We start from the raw sequence: 20773 nt of genomic DNA on the forward strand, positions 1-20773 counted from the left end.
AAGAAAACAGAAACATCGGTCTGTTGCAAACGAGTACAAGTTTGTGCATATATTATTATAGAAATTGATATTAAAATTAAAATACGTTGTTAATAAATTAGTACTGACAAAGTGATTTTTAAGATTGCATAATGAATTATGTTAAGTGTAATCAGAGCAAGTAATTTGCAATTTGTGTGACTGTGTCATCCATAAATAGATAAACAGACTGCGTTATCCATAAACAGAAGGGTTTGGATTGGATTACGTTTGGACCGAACGAAATTGTGAATTCGTACGTGTCGGAACCTTGATCATCGTAATCACGGATGTGTTCTTATAATTACGTACTTTATCTTGTAATTAGGGATCCCCGTGTTCAGTCCATCAGTATTTAAATAAGTAATCTTCGCTCCTAGTTCGTGACAGCTTTTACGTTGACGAGGAAACAGAGTGTTGCATGCAGACCACAGGTATATATACATAATTTAATAAGATTGGTAAAAAACAAACAAACCCATAAAACTTTAAAAAATCTGCCTACAAATGGCTAAAATTATTTGCGGGTGTGTAAACGGGAAATCAGGACTGAAATCATTGAGCGCAAACGATACAAAAAAAGAAACTGCCATAAGGCGCGCGTCCATGTTGCATTCGGTCGTATTCCGTAATTACCCTTCCCGTTGGACCGGCAAACTTCGCCGGTATCTCATAATTACGATGCGATTTCCTGTTTACTTTTACAACAGATTCGCCATAGGGTAATAGCGATATGCAAATCGCATGCGATATGTTGCCGGTCATTTCCCACCTCGCGCGTTCTGGGAATGTAAATAATGCTGGAAGAAAATAGGATGCTATACTCGCCCATCGCCCTCGGGAGCAGGCTACATGGAGTTTGATTTGCGATTCCTCTGCCCCACTTCGTTACCCGAACGAGTACGTTTGTTTTCTTTTTTTTTTCACAACTTCTGAAATTTACCACAACAAAAATAATTTAAGTTACAGCTGATTATACTAAACTGCATGGCATGCATACTTTTTTTCTGGTTACAGACTTCAGACTGTTAGCTTTGGCTGGAAATTCGTTGTGTAGTAATTGATGAAATCAATCAAATCTTTGTAGTAAGCCGAACTGGTGTTGGATTCAACGAAATGAGTTGACTTCCGAGTATCGTGTCGAACGGTAAACATCTGCCCTCCGTGATGGTTTTCTTGGTCTGTTGAGTGTTTATCCAACCATGAATTCGGAACAGAGCGTGAAAGCCCCCTTCAGTCGTCCCAGCCTGCCCCTCTCCGCGACTCCACAGATTTCTCTGTCGCGTCGGCGCTCCTCCACCAAAGACCATGACAAACTGCCCTTCGCATCACCCAATGCGTCGGGGGAGAAGGAATACGGCGGCCCCAACCCCTCGGACCCTTACGCTCTTCAAGAGACCCTGCGCGCCCTCGCCCCGGAGACCTCCGACACCGCCGAAGTGTACTGGCTGCCCATCGCTGTGGCGCAACTGGGCATGCGCGCCGCCAATGTGCCCCGGATGGGCTTGCATCCCCACCAGCGTGTGGGGGGCAGCGGGGAGAGCGAGGGCACGGTGGATCGGAAACGCGCGCTGCCCAGTGCATGGCATCATGCGGCCAAGACGGAGGAGAAGCTGTATGATTTGCAGTTCCAGTCCAAGAACGCGTCGGTGATGGAGGATGCGGTGGACGCCGGGGGGAAGATGGGGGGCGCCTTCGAGTGGGAAGAGGATGACGAGGATCTGCAGGAGTTGTTGGATGATTTGAAGGTGGTGGGATTTAATCGTAATTTTCGACGGGGAAAGGAGAGACGGTCCAAGCGGTTCACCAGTGCACTGGAGCAGGAGATTGCTGAGCGGAATCAGCATTTGCGGACACGAATGGAGCAGGTGTGTTGGGCGCTTTCTAATGTGCCATTTTCGTTTCGAACCGGTCGGTAGCTTCTAGTTTGATCCTGCATTTAGTTTGACCTGGGCCGGTTTTTTCCGGTAATCGTGCGATTCAATTGCGTACGTTTTTATATCGCTTAGACAGTTTTCGCTTGAATTAATTAGGAACTTAGCGTAAGCCTTGGACAATTAATTCTTTCTTTTTACCTTGTTTCTTTTACGATCACGTGATGTCGTCCATTTTATTCACTTGTAATGTTGTATCGAAAAAATTAATTTTTAAATGATGCGTTTATGCGTTTTTAAATGATGCGTTTAAATGATGCGTCAGTGGTTCTCGCTTCTTAGATGAATGCCCGTGTGAAGCGTTTTGAGAAAGGTTTCGAAGCACTGGACTCGTTGGCTGTTCGAATGGATACGCTAGCAGAATCTTCCAAGTTGCGGGTGCAGTTTCTAGAACAGTGTCTTGTTCCGTTATACAATGAATCTGCCCGTCATCAAATATGCAAAAACAGTAAGCATCGAGTAAATTAACACATGCGAAATTGCGTACAGTTTTTTTCATAGTAACGTTATTGAAACATAAATAATTTATCAGGATAGGGGAGACTGATTGTTAGCAAGGTGGTGTATATTCGGTAGATGCGGAGCGGGCTATCGAAGCCATTGACGCTGCTTTGTATCATTATAAAGTTCCGGAGCAGTTATCGGCCGTGATTCAAGCTGGGTAGGCACTACGCCATATGTTATAGGATTTGTGAAGCTGTGGTATGTTCGTTTTCGATTTTGAATTAGAATGAAAACATGTATGGTTATGCTTAGTACGAGTAGATGAACTTTAAATTGACGATTCTGTTTTGTGGTGATAAATGTGCTGAGCTACTATACAGTACCTTTTTATTGTCAGTCCCGTAAAAAATTTGCCAGCCTATTGTGCTGCACTGGAGAAAGTCAAAGCATCAGCCGATTTTTTTGCCGATTTCAACACGTCAACGCCTGAATACGAGCAAGTGGTGAGTGGATTAAAAAATATTTTTACCATCAAGAGTTTAACTTAACCGATCATTTGCTATTATTCGTAGTCGGGTTTATACAGAACTGGCCGTGAGAATTTAATCAAAGAATTCCGTGAACTGCTGCGCATGCACAGCAAGCCCGTTCCGGCCGTAATGATCAAAGACGCCATCGTTCTTAATCTTCGTGATCCCAGTGTTAGCCATGAATTGGCCCACTTCGCCGAGTCTGCTCATAATGATTTGAAGTTAGTGACGCAGTGGTTCCTGAAAACCAACGATCAGTATGACTTCATGGAGGTGTATGCCAATTTCCGTTCCGGAACGATGATCGATGCGCTCGAACAGTAATGAGACTGATTTTACGCTCAGAATATTCGCAGAAGTGTGGTCATCGTGTTTTGTAGATTTCGTACATTCTACAAGGATAACCTGTCGTCCAATGAGTTGGGTGGTGATCTGGACGTGGATCGAAAAAGTCTAAATATTTCCATGGGAAAGACGTCCGGCCACTCGGGTGACGCTCAGTCGCGGATCGGTTATGACGATGATTCGCGCAGTTTGGCCACTGTTGGAGACGATTCACATAATCCGCGCACGGGGACACTGAAGCGGGCTATGAAAAGCACACCCCGAAAGAAGGCGGCGCAGGCTGGGACTGGCACGGCGTCGCTTTTCCGCAAGTTCAGGTGGGTGAGGAATGAGGATTTCCATAATCGTCCTTATTTATTCGGCTCTGAGTTTTACATCCATTGCTAACGTGTGCGCTTGAGTCGGAGCTTGACTGTACATTTTATACTCGTTCTATTGAGTTAAAGCCGATTATTATAAGTGGTACTCGTATCTAAGATGTCAAAATTATGCATTTCATATTGTCAAAGCTTGAAATTATCTTTTCAGAAAGCTCAAACCAAATTCCGCCAAGAAAGCTACTGGTTAGTGCAAGATATTTTTTTCTTTTACTTATCTAACACTGTAATTCTTGGCATAGGGGTGCATGTTGGGATTGATGAAGAAACGTATCAACAAGTGGAAGTGTATATGGCACTGGTGTCGGCATTTCTCAAACTTGTTGAGGTACAAATATTTTGCGTAGTTTTCACAGTTACGCGAGTTTTTTTTCCTATGAGCAAGTTCTTTTCAATGATTGGCAGAGCGAAGTAAGTTTAATGTACGGCATTATACCCATTGAGCATATGCGGGAAGTTTTCGATCGGATTATTAAACAGCCTATGGAAAGGTTCGAGAAGATGGGCAAGGTAACAAGTTAAATTATTCTGAAAAAATTCAGTGCTTGATTCTGGCTTTGTATAGGATTTAGCTGGAAAAATTATGCACCATGTTCAAAACGGAGACTTTTCTGCCGTTCTTCTTTTGCTGCAAATTTTGGAACATTTCCAAGATTTGCAGCCGTTATTTAATGGAGCTTTGGAGGGATGCACACAGCAGACGCAGCACAACTGGATCAATGTTCATCTGGTTTTCCGCTCAGCGGTGAGGAATGCATACCACGGATCGGATCTGGCGAAGAAGTAACTCACCAGTTTATGCTGCAGGTTATTCGAACTATGGATGGGTTTTTAGCATCTATTAAGCAAAGCAACGATCGGGGACTTCCGCCAGATGGCAGCATTCATGAGTTGACTACAAATGTAAGTAGTGTAATCGAATTTTCCTGTCTCTTCGCCGCGCTGAAAAATCAGTGCGCTAATTTGTCCTTTTCTAGACGATTGCGTTTTTGTCTAATCTGGTGGATTATCGCCCATTATTCGACGCCTTGACCGCCGACGGTAATGAAAGGATGAGCAATTTCTGGAAGTCTTTTTCTGAAGTACAATTTTTTGATACTTTTGTATATGGGCGTTTTAGAAGGTGCAAAAAAGGATGGGAAAGCCGCTGCCAGTGCCGTCGCTAATGCTCCATATGCTAAACAAGGCGCCTTCCATATCAGTCACAATTTTCCGCAGTATCTTAGTAAGTTTATTTGTAATTGTATTTTGTTTGGTCTGTGAATGATTATTATGATTTGCAGATTTCGTTGTGACGCACTTGCTGGCTAATTTAACCGTGCGCTCGGAGAATTACAGCGATTACACATTAAAAGCCATTTTCCTGTTAAACAATACAACATACATGTACAACTACTTGAAACAGTAAGCTTACAACGCTTTGGAATCTTTTGTGCTCCAGTTCATGAGTTGGTTTAAATCTCAGACACGAAACGAAACCGTTTTTAAAAGGGAGTAACGAGTTGCGCAATAAATGGTAATCGCCTCTGGTCGGCATTGTAATTCGTCAGTTTTTCTTTTACAGAGCTGGAATAATTGAGGTTATGAAGGAGGATAACCCCAATATTGATAAACTTATTGGCGGACGCACTGTTGAGCAGCGCAAAGCATATATGGAATGGTAAGAAAATACAGTTTACTACCGGATGTTTCAACGTGTTTATTACAAAAAAGCTTTTCAATAGCTGGAATGTGCTTTCTCGTTTACTTACCGAGGCCATTGGAGATGCTGGCCTGCTGCGCACGCCCGCTGCTAACGACTTGTCGCTGAAGGTATTTAATTTTGTTCCTCTTATTTTGTATGTCTAATGAGTCTTCATTGTTGTCTCTAATGTTTTCCAGCATTCTACCACCAGTGATTACAACATTAAGGTTTGTACTTACATTATGAGTGTGGTACTCCGCTTGATGTGCGCATTAAACATGCCTGCTCTTCCAGTTGAAACCCAAAGATCGAGATGCCATTAAGGAGCGATGCACGGTATGTCAGTTGTCTTCGTATGTAAGTACGTATTTCTAAAATGATTACTTTGATGCTTTTGTAGGCTATTATTAAAGAGCTTCAGCAACAAGCCGCAAAACAGGAGAAATACAGCGTGCCGGATACCAATCTTCGTCTAAGCTTACAGCAACAAAACCGGGATACAATTTTATCGTTATATACCACGTATCGTGAAAGGTATTCAGACATTTTTAAACTTGTACCTTAATAAAACAAAAATATTTGGATAGACATTTTGGTTTCCTGAAGGCTGACGTGTTCTTTCATTCAATTTAAGATACAGCCACATTCCTTTCACGACTCATCATGAGAAGTACCTGCCCTACACCGCTGCCCAAGTGTCCAATATGTTGGAACACTTTTTCAGCCAGGATGCATTTTCATCCGCTTTACACAGTGCCAGTCAGACCTTCCGAATCGATGACGCGTAATTTTACGATCTTTTTGCTTTATACTTTGTACTTGCGCTGCACATGCCGCCCGGTGTGTTTTAGTATTTATTACTAAGATTCGTTTGCCTTGACTTCTTTAGCCATGAACATACAAGTTTTCTTAGAATGTTTAAGTTTTTCATTGGTTCCTTGACAATTCTGTGATGCTTACGAAAACCCGAACCGTTTTCTTTCCCGAACCATTTCGAGTTTGTGGTGTAGTGATAGAAAATTAAAGATGCCTACGCAGAGATGCACGGAAACCAGAAGTCCAGAACCTGATGCCATAGTTGCAGTACACAATAAGAGTAAGTAAGCCATCGGTTCAAACATTATAAAAAGGTCAACAAAAGCGACAATAACACATGGATTCCTAAAAATAGAAGCCAAACAAGTTTTGTCGATCCCACATGATAATCAGCAGAATGAAGGCTAAACCGACGATCACCGCTGCACAATTTCGGTGCGTAAAACAACTGAGTTAAATTTAAAAACGTGGAATTTCGGCACATCCAGCGATCCAACTGCGTAACAATCGGGAAAATCATCGTGTATCCGTTAAGTTATTGTAATCGTCTCCTCTTCTGTTATTTGCGTTGCCTTGCCGTGAGAAACGAGATGTCATGCCACTCCATGCCTGGAAAACAATTCGAAAATCCCGATGACAATAATTCGAGCGCCTGACAGTTAACATCAATATGTACCACACCTTCAAAAACAAAGCAGTAAACAAAACACAATTGTAGAATTTTCACGGTGATTTAACACATTACTTATTATATTTAATTACACCGATTAATGAGCCCTAAATTAAAATCTAGACTACTTTGGAGGATTCAAGTCTGTTTTACTGGCATAATAAGCAATCTAACAAGATACTTCGAAATCTTCCGCATATACCGACAACTCACATTGCGAAATATCTGTGGAGCAATATATTTCATGGCGGCATTCTCGGCGTCTTTTTTGCCGAATTTACAGCGCAAATATCCAAATAAATTGGCACCGTTCAGAAAATTGGCTATACAATCGAGCACCTAGAAATTAATGACAATTCGAAAATCAAACAATCGCATTTTATATAAATAAAAGACAACAGCACTTACCAGCCATCGCATGTCAAATGATATTAACTTCCAGAAGAAAAATATCCCCCATACAACCTAATGGAAAACAGAAAAATCCAAACGTCTGCAGCACAAACTGCTGACGGCAGAATCGGAAATCATGCCGTGGATACGTACTTGAGCGATAATTAATGCTGACCAGAATATCTTCAATTCTGCTGGATTAACCGGTTTTCCTTCTTCCGGCTGCAAATCAATTATTAGTGATATACCAGCTAAAATACTATAAATTTTTAAAAATTCACAACTGAAATAAATGCCCGAAAAAGTAAAACGAAATGCGTAACACTGTAACAGTGTGTGCAAATAATCGTCGCCAGAGTAAGTAATAATACATTAATACTCGTGCCAAAATTCCTTCAACAAATCAACATTTATTTATGCGATTTTCCCCGTAAAACTCTTGTTAGAATGTCAATAAATTCATCTAGATCATCAGTAAACAAATTCACAAAATGAAACACTTTTGGAACCCTCATTTGATGAGCACTTGACCAACCTTTCTAGATTCGTAGATCCACTTGCTTTTGCCTTCGTCATCTACATAATTCCACCATCGCAATCCAACTAACTTTCGCCCCGTCACATTCTAAAAGACAGACATTCCCCTTACCTACAACATTCTGAATTAAGTCCCTCATCAATTATACCTTACAAATCCAGAAGTCTATGGAAAGGAGAAAGACAATCACAATGAAGCTGGTGACGAAACCAGCGACGAAACTGCAGATAAGGTATGTGATCACAGCAGCGATGCGGAACAACAAGTGCACGGCGACGTATCCAGGCTGACTAAAACCCAAAAGACGAGCGATTTAAGTCATTTAACCATAAATTTTCAATGACTGATACAAACATCGAAGTAAATATTAATAATTACAGGAATCTTCCGCCTTGATTGTTCACTGTCATCTGATCATCTCCAACACCAAATTCGTATGAACTCATTTTCGTGAGTGTGAAACGGTGGAAAGTGGAAATCAAAACAGAAATCTATCCCGACGATAGTTTCATCGCCCCAAAATAACTACAGTCTACAGATAAGAACCACTATTCAGTATTATTTAAAATTCATAAAAAAGTGTAACATGCTGTACCAAACGGAAAACGAATTTATCTATAAATGTCGAAACCTGAAAATTATAAAATCTGGAAAAAAATTGCCTAAATAATGGGTGAGATCTCAACGCAGTTATCGGGTATCTCATATCTGTGCTAGTGTGCTTACTACTCGCACTGTATTGCATTTCCGTGTCCGGTGGTCCACACTGCAGCACCTCGAATCCGCACGATAAACCCCCCTATGCGATCGTTACGTGGTTCTTTGGAGTTTTAAGCTAGTTTTGGCTTTTCCGACTGCGCGACAGCGCGAGCGTCGTATTTAGGTAGTATTTATTTTTACAGTAGTCTGTCTCTGTTTGAAATTTAAATTTTGCTGATAAGTTTCGAGATTCTGCCAGGATCGATATTTGCGCTTTGAGAAATTTTTTTAGGATTGCTCAAGAAATATGTATACTGTGACCAACAGAGTATAAACTCATAACCATAGCGGCAGGTAATCATAAGTAATTTACAGTATATAGTATAGGTAGGTACGGTAAGTCTGTAAGGCCTTGTCCCGAATTCGAAGCGAATCTCGCTATGGTACGGTTGCTCCACCGCACGAGGTGGCTGTATGCAGTGGCCACGCCTACAGATACGGTACGCGAAGCCACCTCGCGAGGTGGAGTTGCTGTATCGCAACGAGATTCGCTTCGAATTCGGGACGAGGCCTAAGATAGGTACGATATGGTTTAGGTATACGACTACGGTGTGTAACACCAGAATGAATTGGTCAGGCGAATTGGTTCCGGAAACCGCACCGGAAACCGATCAGGCGATGTTCCGACTACGTTTTTCGTCACGTATACGGAAACCATAAACCCACGCGAACATATATATTGGACTTAAAAATGGTGTTACTGCGTACCCACGCATATGCAGAGCGCTATACGACTGTGGGTGTACGTGTAAGCACTTTATGAAGCCCACTGTAATTACTTTTCATTCTTTTGTCTAAACTGGGAGAAGCATACTAGCGTGCGTTAGACCGACTTATCGTGTAAATTGATTTAATTCATTGAAAACAATCTTTTTTATTTTGTGCTGCCAGTTTTGAATTCTATAAATTAGCCCAAGCATCAATATAAATTTCTCCTAAAAAGGCGTATGTATTACTTCCTATAACGAACATGTATTTGTAATGTAAATTTTCGTAAGGGACGTTGACATTCCTACTTCAAGGTTGTCGTCTGTATAGACCAAGTGAGGTCACACGGGATAACCGGGATGATGTACAGGTGCATTCCGTAACAGATGGACATCCGTGTTTGCGTTTTGGATGAATTACAGAAGGCCTTAATTTGCTGAATTCCGATCGAATATTTACGATGTTAGCTTGTTCAGCACACTTGTACCGCGTACTGCAGATGCGCCGCCATGAGCCGATGATGAGCGTCCGAGAATTTTGTTGAGTAACCGAATTTAAGAACGATAAAACTTCCAGAGAAATGGAAAATAACTAATAAAGCCATTTGTTATTCGCCTTAGCATTGTCGGAATTCTTAAAGTACCCACGTGCGAGAACTGTACAATACAACCAGAATAACTTAATCGTTAATAATTCCGGCATTTGCTTGTTTTTCGAAGCTGGCTGATGACGAACATGTTGTACAGTACGCGATCTATTAAGTACTGTATCTGTACTAGTACTACTGTATTAATTGTACCGTTTGCCTGTCTGCTGGCTAGCATGTATGTATGTGCAATAAATTATTTTAATATTCGTGCAGTAAGTATTAATATTCGTTCAATATTGCACATTAATCGTACAATACAGAGTACTGACTTGCACGGCAGCATGACGGGAAGCGGCTAGGTAATAAAATGGAAAAATCTTGTACAGTACTGTACTTGAAGGTTGAAATTTTAAACCTTTATAGCCAGTCGGGATTCGGAACAGCAAGAAATCTTTGATTGGCAAAAGAAAAGGAATTGTGGGCACAGGTTTAGATGGCGCACGATGACCTGTGCAAATTTGGAGCAATTCGCGATTTCTCAACGCACGTACAGAGTATTTGAACGCACAGATCGAACATGCATACTTACAACTCTTGCAACGAGCTTTTCAGTGATTAACCTACACACTACTAGCGACACGGCGTGTTAAACGGTTTTCTGTTCAGATCGAGCAGGTGACATATAGGAATGAGGAACAGAAACCCAGTGCCACGATGGTTTGTTTACAACTTATTCAATGCACCATATAACGTATATAACTATTGAACATATCCTTATTGCCATCAATCGACACCGATAACAGTCTGCCAAAAATAAAGTCAAATACGAAAAAAACTTACAGGTAGCTGGACGTACGCGTGTCCAGGGTTGTTTACATTTTCTACGTATGTAACGCAAGCTGCAGGTAAAAGGTGACCTTTGGCGCACTCGAATTATATAATATCAGCTATGCAGCTGGCGTCTAAGCAATATTCGGCAATCATTTACATTCCCTTTGATAACTGGGGAATCAAAGTAGAACTGGACTCTACCTGTACAACGTTTCAGGATTCTGAAATCACGAGCAAGTTCGCTTTATATGCATGTGGCGTCGATGCTAAATACGCCATTATCAGCTTTACATCCCCTATTTCACTAATTTTTTGGTAAAAGTTTCTGTTTTTTGCAGCAGGAGGCGCTGTATTTCGGGATAAATCAGTTTTCCAAAGATAGAAACGTCCAACTCGTCTAAATCCATGGTTCAGCGGAAACAGGCTTACAAGGGGTCTCAATTAGGCGCACAAGTTTGATAAATGTTGTGCACCTCGCCTCGTACTGCATAACAGAACTACAACATGATTTGACAAAAGAGATCCAAAACAGACCTAACAGTTTTAAAAAATACACGAAAAGGTCAGCTCATTCAAAGCGACCGGTTAGCATAAGCATGAACATTATTGTAATTTGTAAATTCGAAGGTTAAATTTGAAAATTTGTAATGTCTTACATTGTTAGTATACTCTTCACATATAGATGTACATAGTTCGGCCCAGCGCTGAACTGAAGACGCTACTTAGATTTGGTTTTAAAGCTGGCGCTTTAAAATTATTTTTACAAGATTTGTGTAATCTTGGACCACGGCAACAAGAGCGGTTTTTGCTGCATTTGCTTCCTTCACTGTGGGTTACATTCGAAGGAATGACTTTAAGTGCAAACAAAGAATTTTTACCTTACAGCGTTTCCGAATTTAAGTTTATTGATAGCTTTGCATATCCATGTTGCATTCATAAAACATTCCTATCATCTCGTCTGTCGATAAGTATTTGTACGGTACATAGGCAAAGCTAATTCATTGCACGATTTGGTGTGTACAAAGTAGCTACCGAATATTGGTGCGGCTTTCGTTCCATTAGATGCAGAGCATCTGCTGTTGCTATTATTGCTCAATTAACAAGCGCTCGTTTTGGTCATGTGTGAATTATTAACATCACAAAAATACACAAGAGGAATTCCAGATACCTAGTTTGTTAGTTGTGTAGATGATTGTACTCTGTAAATAAATTCTATATAGTATACAGATATGTCTACAGACTACAGCCAAAAGGCCTATCGTATGTAATCTACTTGTTGGCATCACTAAATCATTTTCGTACAGTTCGCCGAAACAGTACAACCGGATGAATCCTATATAAAATTTTTCGGCACAGACGCGTCAAAGATCAGAGTCAAAATTCATAGTCTAATCTGAAAGTAGTACAACTTGCCAAAAACCGGTCGTTATCCAGATTGGCAAAGATTGCTTAGATAATTATGAATATTTCTTTTTATATGCCGCAGATGAAGTATTGAATTATTGTTTTATAAGCAGTTGTAATGGCAGCGTGCATACACTCGTATTTCACGTCGTCTTCGGAAAATTTTTTCTGCACTATAAAATCATCTGCCTTTTATCTCGTTATAAGATACACTAATGTTTGAAGTTCTATATTTCTTGTACAAATGTAAGACGAATGCTATAAGCATGATGAGAATCCAGACAAATTGTTTCACAAAAATACCAGTTTGTGTACTGAATAGAAGCAGATTAAAATGGTCAAAAATATTTTATTTGCGGAATGCAAACAAGGGAAATACTGACGAAAACCCTGGCGCGAATATAAAATTCCCGGCTCGCTACGGAACACTTGTATAAACACTGCACAATACGTCCAAAAAAATAACGCCCAAAATGATCAAAAGTTTCAGCATTCGCCCCCCAAAGCCACACACAAAACCCAACATATAATAAAACTATATGTTTCGAGTCAAACAACATCATAAATGCATCCTTGGTCAAACAAAAAACACGGTCAGCAGTCGAATCACAACTGAGAAGAAGAAAAAAGCCGAGAACACCGATCAGGATACGAAAAATTATAATAACCCAAAAACCACAATCCATACATAAACAATTATGTATATATTTATATAGCAGACCGCAACGTCGGATTAGGAGAAGCGCAGCCTTGTCGTTCCATGTATAAGAGCACAGTAGAAGAAGAAAATGAGATCGGCTTTGCGTGTACTGCAACGGAATGCTTTGGTAATCAACAAACCGCTGCAGCGGGAGCACGCCGGTTATCCGCAAAAAAAGGAAGGAAAGGTCATTAACATCACACACTTACAGTCGGTCGGAAGAGTCGACCATGACTGTGTCTGAGCAGGCGAGAGCAGCAAATTCCAGATGAGAATTTACTGGGACTGGCGCGGTGAGCGGCAATAATCGATGACAGCAAATTCAGACTGGATGATAAATCACCGGAAACCGACCATACAGTTATTTAAAAACACGTCATTCTGATACTGGAAGAAGCTCAACTGGTGATTTCTATATGAGCCCCATTAATCTGCTTCAGCTGGTTGTAAGAGCTGATTGCACCGTAGGAATTGTCCATTTATATCATTACACACATCCAGCCACGGTAGCATAGGTACACGATGTGGTCACGATACACTTTGAAAGGTCAGTGGGGATGGATGGCTGGAGTTAAACAGGAAGTCCAACAGGGAAGAAGTACGATGAATCCCAGATGTGTTTGTTGGTATAAAGAATCCATGGGATCCGTATTCAGAGAAGGGATTACAAGTAGCGTTTAAACGTAATTTGGAGAGATCAATTTGGTATCATTTATGCACACCCGCACGATTCAACGGACATGTTCGGTAAGATGCTTTTGTGTACTGCTCCATCTACAAGTACACCTTTTCGTTATGAATTTAAGTAATTACAAGATAAAATAAAATATATCGTGACGCTCACCACCATCGTAAAACAATAGCGAAAGACCGGACATTCGAGTAGGCGCACAGCAACTGGTTGGTGGATCTACGCGGGCTTTCGTGGCTAAATTGTCTGAATGGCTCTGCAATAAAATGCAAACTGTGAATACGCCAAACTAGAATTCCATACCGTAAAACGATAAAATAATTACTGCGTCTGTCAACGAAAACTTAGTTCTCAACGTAGCATTGTGACAGCTGCAAATCTGTATCCAAATTCTTAAATGCGCCAGCTTTCAGCTACATTCCTTAAAACTTCCTTTAGCCTTGGGCGTTTTATTTAGCTGACTTAGATATTCATTAAACATTGTATGTACTATGTACTACACGAAGTTGTAGGGATATTGCAGAAACATCACCAAAAGTAACCCAACCACAGTAAAAAATATTACCCGACTAGACTGATAACTATCGTAAACTAAACATGAAAATTAGAACATCTACATTTCCGCTATGCGCGATAACTATACAGAAGGCTATTAGCGTTATTATTGAAACGTCTATAAAGCTTATCTGTATCTTACCTGGACGACAGCCGTGTGTGCAAATGTCGGCAAATTGATGACCCCGGAGCCACCGCACTGGCCTTTGCAGTAGTTAGCCATATAGCCCCTGTAAAGAGCGCCAAAAATAGCTTGTTAATACATTGTGGCGCGATCGGCGATCAGTGGTAAAGAAAATCTCCGTCTAAAAAGGACACCGGCCGCACAGCAGACAACATTAAGTGGTCAGTCTACCCGCCAGACGGCCAGTTGCGTATGTTTTATCGGACGAAATGTAAATACCAGACGAGTAGCTTATCCGATCTTATAATAGACTCCGCCAATATATACTAGACATTCCACCGTCCGATTTTCCTGTCTCTAGCGGTAGCGCTAGATGCTTATGGTAGGTCACAAATGTTTCCGTTAAGGTAGCTGAGCTGATTGTTATCGATAAACGATATCGCACGCGCATTTTCAACACCCGAGTCGAAAATTATCCGACTCCCCCCGCCGCCCGGTTGACCATCATCAAAATGGGACGCGTGCCGCTGCTTTGATTTTCATAGCAGATAAAGTAGCTATGCGTTGTTAGAAATAGATATATACATTAATTTTGTCCTGCATTGCTTGCCACATGCAAAATTTCGCCAAATTGGCAATTACTTATTTGATTTGCAACCTTGCTTTGTGCGTTAAAGATAGTTATAAATCATTCATGGTGTAACACTAATCATTCATCAACTACTAATCAGCATTGCAAATTTTGTTTAGTAAGCTTATTTAATATGACCAGTCGAATCCTTAAGCGAAGGCTCTCAAAATGCTAGCCTAATTAAGTACAGATTTTGGCTTAATATCCGGCCGACGCCGTCCCCGGATTGTTTTTAATATAGCGAGGAATTCTTTGGAGTATTTAGTTATAATTAACCGGCGTCTGTTTGCTCGGATAAACGAACTGTCCAGCTGATTAGCTGATTGTGAGACTTACCGTGGCTCCAAGATCCAGCTATCCCATCCGATATCGGTAAAATTGATGTATAAACTGCAAATAGAACCCGCTGATTAATCTACCGGCTCCTCTCAGTCAACAGACAACCCCCCAACGCAATCGCCACGCGCCGACTCGTCAGGAGTAACGCGGCTGATCAAACAATTAATTACATTACGCTGGAGACACTGCCATCTTAATTACACACAAGCGCATACCTTTCGCGGCAGCAGTGAAGGGATCCTTGTTGGCACTGGATACCCCGTCGATTCCGATGAGACTTCTTATTTTCTGCGCAAAAATACAAGCGCCATCAATAAAAACACGAGCAGTTTCTCAGTAAACGAGATATTTTTATTCGGCAATAGTGTGCTAATTACTTTCAGACTGGCTGCGTTAATTAATTATATGCAATGTACAGTAACAGCTATAAATAAAAGAGTACACATGTTTATGTATATATGCAATCCAGGACATTATATATGTAGGTCTTTATACTGCTTGTAACGGCAATGACCTGAGTGGTCGATGCAGGGTTTTTTTTTGCAAATTGCCCTATCTCGTGATGCAGCCAAAAGATAACCGTTAGTGTAATTTCTCACAGTATTACGGAAAAATCTAGAAATCATCTGGAAGGAATACAAAGTTCTATGATCGGTCACCGATGGGTGGAAGAATTTTACGGTACATGCCGTGCACTGACATAGACAAGACAAATAACATTTAGCAACACTTTGACCGATTACATTTTTCAGGACGCGTTATAAAATCTTTTATGTAACTCATCGTTACTGCGATTCGACAAAAAATTCACGGCAGCTATGTATATCCAACGGAGCAAATTATGTTAAGTATGCAAATGAACTGACAATGGGGTTTGGGATATTCAATGCTCCTTACACATTGTAGAGAGGAAAAAACCAGAAGCAATTCTTTTAGAAATTATGCAAACTAAACTGAACTGGGATATCTTTTAATTACCAGATTACAGAAAAAAATTGCGGGAGCCAGATGTAAGTAATTGTAAAAGGTCCTGCATACCGGTATTGATGACGAGAAAGGGCACATAGTCGCCATCGGCGGATATGAGTGTATGAATGTCGCTGTGGCAGTTGTCGCAGGAAACCTGCACCACATTTGTGTTGGGGTTGGGGGCAACACGTGATGGCCGGATGATCCAGCGTGCCACCATGTCCTTTACGTGTACCGACTGCCATCCTGCAAAGCGTGATCCATTTTATGCGGAAATGCGTTTTCTGACAACATATAATTACATGCGTAAGATCTACACAAACACAGGCAGAAGGTTGCCAACAATAATAACATCGCTACTGTTCGCATTAATTTTGGTACAGCTTGGGTGGACAAAATTATACATAAAAACAATCGCATATAGGTACATTTTAATTTTTGCCGGCGCTTTGCTTTTATTTGCAACTAATGTGTAACTTTTGTATTCCCGTCTAAACATTACTGATGGAATTCGATTTCTTTAAAATATTTGTTTAATTTCAACCTTGTACAAGCAAATGCCATTTACAATTAAAATTATGCCATTTACAAATGCCATTTACAATTCCATTAGCAAATGCCATTTAGCAAATGCCATTTACAATTCTTTAAAATTATACAGAACTGTCGAAATTGTCAATATAATTGTAGTTATTGATTCCCAAACCTTCTTTTGAAGCGTCCAGATTGTAAACGCCCAGACCGTAGTCCTGGTCGTTTGTTCGGTCTTTTATCCCAAAAACGTGCTTGCTTCCGGGATACTTCACGTGCACGTAAAGTTCCGCCGAATGTACGGACTTTTTATATAATATTTGCGGCATTGTGAATGTTAGACATGAGACCGATGATCCTCCTTTTCCCAGGCATTTTGTAACTCCTGAAATGGAATAATTTGTAAATGATAAATTGTTTTGGCTTTCTACAGTAAACACTATTATACTACTCAAAAGTTTTTTACTTTATATCTCGTGCTCGCCGGCGTAAAACATTCATCTTGTCCAAATATGCGCCGGTGAGAGAAAATACTTATCTTGAGCCTAGATAAATGGTTAACTCTAAACCTAGAGTAGGTACAAATAGAGATGTTAAACGTTATTGAAGCCCGCAGCTTCCTTGGATTTTTATTCAACTCCTACAAGGTTCACATATTTTCTTGAACAATTTGTTATTATTATGGGTTAACCGTTTACACTGCATTAGGAAACGTTGTCGTAAGTATTATTTGTTATCATTATGGGTTATTAATTTATTGACATAACGTTTTCGGTTACAGAACATGTACAGAAGAAACAATAGTTTTTCATTTTCTGCGCAGAAACTTGCAAGATCGTGGTTTCACGATAAAAACTGGAAATCTGTGTCCAGTCAGTGCAAAGTTCACGTGATCTCCGGCGAAAGCATACCAGCATCGTACCATGATTTCCCTGTAAAACGCAACTTGGAAATGACCAGTTTTACTGGAGAGTGGCGGCTTCGACCAGGGATTTTTCTCATCAGTACTGTTCCGACTTACGGACTTTAAAAGGCAGAAATGAGCTGGATTATATCTCGCGATTACGGAAGAAGGGTATCAAATTCCAGCCCAGGACTGCGCAGCTTCGATGTAGCGCTGCGCAATACGTATAAAGTGAAGGTGCCATATTCGTCTATAGTGAATAATCGCGAAAAGAAAATACACATACATGCCGCCATCGATAGCAGCGCAGCGGTAGCGCGCTGCTCTTATTATGAATGCCAAAGGTCATCTGTAAAAAGCGCGTTTGAACGTTCCTAGCTAGCATCAGATAAGGTCACAGCAACTGCTGATTGAACAGATCCGATAAGCTTGTCCACTCTATATGCGCTCTATACTGTGGTTGGTTTTCCGTTTTATTACCAGGAGCTATTAACGTTACCGCTACGGGGTTTAAACGGCGGCTGGTAGACAAAAATGGATCACGTAATGTACCCGTTTATAATCGGGTACAAACCGTTCGTTTATAATTCTGTCGCGAAAGAGATTTTTTTGTCGCGATCTCTTTCTTTTCACGTTTGACCCAGATAAGAATTTGTGGAGAAGGATGGCGATCTATCAAAAAATTTATGATTCACAACAAACCCAAACATATCAAATTTCTAGACGCTACTAGAAAACGTCATTGTTCGTGCGGCGTGTGACACACGGATATCGCACGCAATGGTGAGAAGCCACACCCCGCATATATGAATACAACTTTGAGGAAACGAGTTCAAGCTGGACTGTAGAGTTTTGCATGCGACCAGGTACAAAATACACGTTCTGGCCGTCTTCAACGTTCTTGGTACTTGTTTTCTACCCTCGATTTTCTGCGAAGCAACTTTGCACACAGAAAGTGTTTACTGTCCAAACGAAGACATACGAAATTTCGTAACGTAGTGTTTTACAAATTTTTGCTAAAGCAAATTAAACCAAATGCTGATTACACAAGGTGATTTACGCACTTGCAGTGTTACACTTGTAATTTGTATAAAACTTTACAAAATGCATTTGAAAAACTGGTTTTTGCAAATCGTGCAAGAATTTCTGAATCGTGCAAGAATTTCTGTGCAAGAATTTTATAACATGCAGCAATGACCGGAAGCACCTTGCAACAGATGCAGGAAGTTGCAGGAAAAGACACTAATGCCGATTGTACCAAACATATGCTTTCTTACCTGGATCGGCAAAAATCATCGTTGGACCTTCTTTTGCGTAAAACTCTTCCATTCCATAATCCTCCTCCACAGGACTGGCTTCATCGGCATACATGGACATCATCACGTCATTAGGCAGTTTTCTTGGCAGTTGACGTCGCGAATTGACAACATTGGGCGGTCTGTCTAGTCTGAGTTTGTTGAGAATACGCTGTTTGACCACTTCGATGCGTTTGCGTTCCAGTTCTTTATCATCAAAATGAGCATTACTGCATGTCCGGCAGGGCAGGACACTGCGCAGGCAAGCCAGAAAAAAAATATAGATAACGAAAGATTGCTGAGTTACCACACGGCAGTTCATTTTTGCAATGGGATGCGGTTTTTTCTTTTATTTACGGCAAACGGTATAAGGTCATCATCGGCAAACGGCGGTGGCGCTGGACAAAATACCGGGGAAGCGAAGAGACGCTAACAAATATGTTCATCAAAACGGTCATAAATATGGGAGTCAAACTGATGAGAGGAAAGATGGTCTGCTGCGCTGGGAATATAAACGACTTTAGAGATTAATTAATTTATGCAGTGGACACTTGCTGCTGTCGGGGGGTACGCTCAACGTTCGAAGGAAAGACGTTCTAAGAGATCGCACAAACACACTCACGCACACGAAGGAAAAAGTGCAGAAATGTAATTGCAGCGGAAAGAGAAAGATTGGAAGTAGTAAGGCGATTATGCTGGCCGACGAAGGTATAAATCAGCTGTGGTTAAGGACGGGCACACATCACACACACGTATCGGCGCCGGTCGGTATTATACATCGCACCTGGCTGCTGATTGGCTGCAGGAGGGAGGGACTTTGGGACGCTGGCCCAACCGGCTGAACCTTGACCGTTTGATCCGCCGGCAAAATCGTCACACTCCGCCGGTGTACCGTTATTGGCCATTTACCATGCAAGACGCAAAGAAATAAATGAACGGATACATTTTGCCGCGCATTTTCCCTGCCCCGGCAAAAACAGCGCGAGTTGTGCCGTTTTTGGTTGGCACAATCTTCGAGGGCTTTTTTCTACGGACAACTGCACGATTTAAGGTTGGTTCACGTAACAGAGCATTACAAGTTTATGATGGAACGATAGGCTTGCAACGATAAAGACGGTTGTTCTAAACGTGCAAGACAGCAAGTGGTGCTGCTAAAGAAATCGGAGTAGTCGGAAAAGTGTGATAGGCAAAACTGTTTGCTTAATGTTCCAAGGCCATGAACATTGTACATTCGCATCGTTGATTAATGTCCACGCATGCTCAGGGTCTGAGTCTCCTGGATGTAACACAAGGACAAACGGAAGCGCACAGAAAACATGCACGGAGTCTGCTCTAGGCACTTTATAATGCTGGCCGGTGGAATTTCCGGGATCGATTTTAATTCGTTATCGCGGTTTGCAGGATGTCCAATCCTGAATCGGAGAAATGACGTAGTCGTCACGATAATGTCCTAGTGCAGTCACAAGTCCAAGAAATAAATTTTCGAACATATTTAACTTGAATAAGACGTCAATACAGTAGAAATGGGGATGATTATACGATTGTTGTACAAATACAGTAATTTGTTTAATATACAAGACGTAGCAAATGGATGGACATCTGCGTAAAGTTACTCCAAAGGACAACAACCGTAGCTGCTTGGTAAACACAGCTTCCCAGCGATAAAAACGTTTTATTATTACGACGCATTAAGATGCACTGATGGCAAACTGCATTTTCTTCATGTGAACAATTATTTTCAGCAAAACAACAGTGGCGCTTACAGGATATTGCTGTATCTGTACACTACACTTTTCTCAAAGCAACACTTCCCGTTGGCTGTTACTTTGTAGAATTAGGTACTTAGTACTTACATGTACCATACTTACGAGTTCCAAACACTTATGGTCAGCTGAATAACCTATAAAATCTGAAAAATCGATGATAAAAATCATAAATTTATCTATAAAATTCAGGCTGTTGGGATTACGGTTATTTATCCGTTTGGACTTTTT

General features: G+C 41.0%; 3 protein-coding genes across 3 annotated transcripts; 1 reads left to right on the top strand and 2 right to left on the bottom strand.

The window, feature by feature from the left end:
- Nucleotides 1–921: 921 nt before the first annotated feature.
- On the top strand, nt 922–6371 carry LOC129592066 (exocyst complex component 7-like). The gene is made up of 20 exons (XM_055488010.1): nt 922–1886; nt 2235–2400; nt 2529–2613; nt 2794–2899; nt 2969–3246; nt 3307–3588; nt 3800–3834; nt 3891–3976; nt 4054–4158; nt 4214–4393; nt 4456–4551; nt 4626–4689; nt 4769–4873; nt 4932–5052; nt 5213–5308; nt 5373–5460; nt 5530–5559; nt 5627–5668; nt 5733–5866; nt 5967–6371. The coding sequence occupies exons 1-20, from the start codon at nt 1221–1223 to the stop codon at nt 6118–6120; spliced, it is 2919 nt and encodes a 972-aa protein (XP_055343985.1). The 5' UTR covers nt 922–1220; the 3' UTR covers nt 6121–6371.
- Nucleotides 6294–8439, bottom strand: LOC129592067 (Golgi apparatus membrane protein TVP23 homolog B-like). The gene is made up of 7 exons (XM_055488011.1): nt 8128–8439; nt 7898–8039; nt 7747–7836; nt 7365–7433; nt 7227–7283; nt 7032–7157; nt 6294–6757 (listed from the first exon to the last, which is right to left on the bottom strand). Exons 1-7 carry the CDS (start codon nt 8193–8195, stop codon nt 6665–6667), a joined length of 645 nt encoding a protein of 214 aa, XP_055343986.1. The 5' UTR covers nt 8196–8439; the 3' UTR covers nt 6294–6664.
- Nucleotides 8440–12599: 4160 nt separating this feature from the next.
- Nucleotides 12600–20087, bottom strand: LOC129591975 (inhibin beta C chain-like). The gene is made up of 8 exons (XM_055487883.1): nt 18762–20087; nt 16756–16965; nt 16119–16295; nt 15296–15368; nt 15078–15131; nt 14129–14216; nt 13585–13687; nt 12600–13514 (listed from the first exon to the last, which is right to left on the bottom strand). The coding sequence occupies exons 1-8, from the start codon at nt 19099–19101 to the stop codon at nt 13453–13455; spliced, it is 1107 nt and encodes a 368-aa protein (XP_055343858.1). The 5' UTR covers nt 19102–20087; the 3' UTR covers nt 12600–13452.
- Between the last annotated feature and the right edge of the window lie 686 nt (nt 20088–20773).

Source organism: Paramacrobiotus metropolitanus, unplaced genomic scaffold (genome assembly GCF_019649055.1).
Source record: "Paramacrobiotus metropolitanus isolate TYO unplaced genomic scaffold, Prichtersi_v1.0 Parri_scaffold0000049, whole genome shotgun sequence".
Classification (NCBI taxonomy): domain Eukaryota; kingdom Metazoa; phylum Tardigrada; class Eutardigrada; order Parachela; family Macrobiotidae; genus Paramacrobiotus; species Paramacrobiotus metropolitanus.

What these genes read in the sequence shown, in the direction of transcription:
- LOC129592066 (XM_055488010.1), top strand. Translation starts at nt 1,221, where the DNA reads ATGAATTCGGAACAGAGCGTGAAAGCCCCCTTCAGTCGTCCCAGCCTG. An exon ending in TCGCTTTTCCGCAAGTTCAG is followed by an intron (nt 3,589 to 3,799) that starts GTGGGTGAGGAA and finishes TTATCTTTTCAG; the next exon opens with AAAGCTCAAACCAAATTCCG. An exon ending in CAATTTTCCGCAGTATCTTA is followed by an intron (nt 4,874 to 4,931) that starts GTAAGTTTATTT and finishes TATGATTTGCAG; the next exon opens with ATTTCGTTGTGACGCACTTG.
- LOC129592067 (XM_055488011.1), bottom strand. Translation starts at nt 8,195, where the DNA reads ATGAGTTCATACGAATTTGGTGTTGGAGATGATCAGATGACAGTGAAC. An exon ending in AATCAAGGCGGAAGATTCCT is followed by an intron (nt 8,040 to 8,127) that starts GTAATTATTAAT and finishes TTTGGGTTTTAG; the next exon opens with TCAGCCTGGATACGTCGCCG. An exon ending in TAGACTTCTGGATTTGTAAG is followed by an intron (nt 7,837 to 7,897) that starts GTATAATTGATG and finishes TCTGTCTTTTAG; the next exon opens with AATGTGACGGGGCGAAAGTT.
- LOC129591975 (XM_055487883.1), bottom strand. Translation starts at nt 19,101, where the DNA reads ATGAACTGCCGTGTGGTAACTCAGCAATCTTTCGTTATCTATATTTTT. An exon ending in GATGATTTTTGCCGATCCAG is followed by an intron (nt 16,966 to 18,761) that starts GTAAGAAAGCAT and finishes ATTCCATTTCAG; the next exon opens with GAGTTACAAAATGCCTGGGA. An exon ending in CACACACGGCTGTCGTCCAG is followed by an intron (nt 13,688 to 14,128) that starts GTAAGATACAGA and finishes ATTTTATTGCAG; the next exon opens with AGCCATTCAGACAATTTAGC.